The sequence below is a fragment of the Drosophila novamexicana genome, unplaced genomic scaffold (assembly GCF_003285875.2).
Source record: "Drosophila novamexicana strain 15010-1031.04,08,12 unplaced genomic scaffold, DnovRS2.1 tig00004555-arrow-pilon, whole genome shotgun sequence".
In the NCBI taxonomy this organism is placed as follows: Eukaryota; Metazoa; Arthropoda; class Insecta; order Diptera; family Drosophilidae; genus Drosophila; species Drosophila novamexicana.
Genome location: NW_020825052.1, coordinates 1,823,806 through 1,826,393, shown reverse-complemented (window position 1 = coordinate 1,826,393; position 2,588 = coordinate 1,823,806). Strand labels below are relative to the sequence as shown.

Below are 2,588 nucleotides of genomic sequence, written 5' to 3'. Positions count from 1 at the left end.
TACTTGGAACTATATAATCCCACATAATACTATACTTTTGACTTAGATGCCAAGTATTTAAATTGTATTAAAGGAATAAACATTATATATGCAAATATATTATTGTGTTGCCCTTTAAAAGTTTTTGTGTTTAATTTCTCAGCATGAAAGAAGTCTTTAAAATGGTTTTAGTTTTTTGTCATTTTAATAAATGTTGTATTTTTATTCATTTTTTCTCAATATTTTGCTGTTTTGCCTTAAATATTAACGTTTTGTTTTTAAAGTTTAATACAATTATTAATACATTTATGAATATGTGTGTGTGTGTGTGTGTGTGTGTGTTTTGTTTCTTTCCATTTTCGGATTGTGTTTTTATAGTCTATAACGAATTCACGTGATATTTACAATTTGAGTTAGGGGCACAATACTCGTAACTAGGATATGAGGATGGTGCTGATAAAAACAACAAGGAGCACACGCTTAGAACTAAATAAAATTAATTTACAATTAGGTATTTCATTTGTTTTGTTTAGCGACAATAAATTATAGACATTATTATAATTTGTATTATATTAGGTAATATGTATGTTTATTGGCTAGGAATGTTTCTTACGGTTTCTTTCTTGTGCAAAGATTGTACTAGACTTTTGCGAGCGTTTTGCTTGATAGGGCGAAAAATATCAAAGATAGAGAACTACTAGATCGTAATTGGCTTACTTAGAGCTTTTAAAGATTTAAAACCAGTGGATCACTTTGGGAACGCGTCAACAATGCAAATTGTACTTTACTCTGGGACAGCTTTGGCCCGCACTTGTGCCTAATAGAGCACTGGCACCGGCCGCCTCAAGGCGCTGTCCATGGAGCCGTCCATGCCGTTGGGCGTGATGGTGCCGGGCGAGGAGCCCGGCGACGATGTCGAGGATGAGGTATACAGTCCAGCGGCGGCGGCGTTCGCAGAGTGCGCGGCATATAGCGATGGTGCCGAGATGCCCGAGTAGATGCCGGAGTAGAAGCTGCTCAGACTCGTGGGTGGCAATTGTGACGCCTGCTGTGCCTCCAGGTGCTTGTGCGTCTGATTGTTGGCCGCCGCGCTCTGATGCAGCTTAGACAGCGCCAGCGGATCGAAACCTGTGAAATATGGCACCGGATACGGTTGGTCCAGATGATGCGAGGGTGCAAAGTATGGGGGCAGCTGATGGAATGGATTGTAGCCACCGCCGGCCGGACCGCCGCCGGCTGCACCCAATTTCTGTTGTGCCATATTCATGTTCATATTCATGTTCATGTTCATGTTCATGTTCATGTTGCTCTGCATTTGGAGTGCGCCCTGGGGGCCAGCGGCCAGCGGGTTCTTGGGCTTGCGACGTGGACGATACTTGTAATCCGGATGTTCCTTCATGTGCAAGGCGCGCAGGCGCTTGGCCTCATCAATGAACGGACGCTTCTCCGACTCGGCCAGCAGTTTCCATTCGGCGCCCAAACGTTTCGATATCTCTGAATTGTGCATCTTGGGATTATCCTTGGCGATTTGACGACGCTGCAGACGCGACCAAACCATAAACGCATTCATCGGCCGCTTGATGTGTCCCTCCTGTCCAGGCGATGTGGCCAAACTGTGCATGGAGCCATTGCCAGCGCTGGCGCCCACTCCCGAGCCATGTGCGCCCATGCCAATGCCTCCACCCATGCCGCTGCTGCCCAAGCTGCTCTGGCTGCCCAGACTGCCGGCGGAGCCAATGGAGCTGTTGGGCGAGAGGGTCTGCTGTGCGGCCACGGCGTTGTGCATATGATGCGCCATGTGGTGGCTCATGTTGCTGGCAGCTTGACTGCTGACGCCGCCCGGGCCACCACCACCTGGTGAGCCGCCCATGGCTGCCAGGCTGGCGGCCAATCCACCGCTTTGTGAATAATGCAACACGCGCTTGATATCCATGTCCATGCTGGGGCTAAGCTGGGCATTGACCAGGCCCTGGGACGCATAGTCGCCAGGGGAGGGCAGCTCCAGGCCCTGACCGGTGCCCAAATGGAAACCATAATTGGGATGTGACGATAATGTGGCCATTATATGTATATCTATGTTCGTTTATCACTTGATATTGTTTTGAATATAATGTTCACTGTGTTTGCGTTCTTGTTGTTCTCTTGTTTGTCACTTCACTGTATTCACAATGTCTCTTTTTTTTTTTGTTTAGTTTACTGTAATGTCGTTTGTGCTTGTCAGAATCAGTTGCTGTTGCTTTTGCTATTGCTCTTGCTGCTGCTTCTGTTCGGCTCAACAGCTACACACTGACTGATTTGTCTGCGCAATAATTGAGACTGACACGACTACAGTCAAATCCAGTTTTCTGTTATGCCCATTGCGGACGTACTCTCTTTCTCTCGCGGCACCAGCGCCAGCAGCAACAACCCCCTGCACAGGTATGTGTGTATGCCTGAGCGAGATGGCAACAAGATTGCCTTGTTCTCGCATACATGTGTTCCTACAGCGCTGCATTGTGCTCGCTCGCTCTCTCTCTCTCGTTCTCTCTCTCTATGTTTCGCTCTTTTTCTCTCTGTTGCTGGTGCATTGTTACTCTGCTTGTTGGCTTTGTTCCATTGGCTCCTTTATT

General features: G+C 47.1%; 1 protein-coding gene across 1 annotated transcript; it reads right to left on the bottom strand.

The window, feature by feature from the left end:
- Positions 1-222: 222 nt before the first annotated feature.
- Positions 223-2,334, bottom strand: LOC115770388 (SOX domain-containing protein dichaete). The gene has a single exon (XM_030715636.1). The coding sequence runs from the start codon at positions 2,039-2,041 to the stop codon at positions 797-799; it is 1,245 nt and encodes a 414-aa protein (XP_030571496.1). The 5' UTR covers positions 2,042-2,334; the 3' UTR covers positions 223-796.
- Positions 2,335-2,588: the final 254 nt, after the last annotated feature.

What these genes read in the sequence shown, in the direction of transcription:
- LOC115770388 (XM_030715636.1), bottom strand. Translation starts at nt 2,041, where the DNA reads ATGGCCACATTATCGTCACATCCCAATTATGGTTTCCATTTGGGCACC.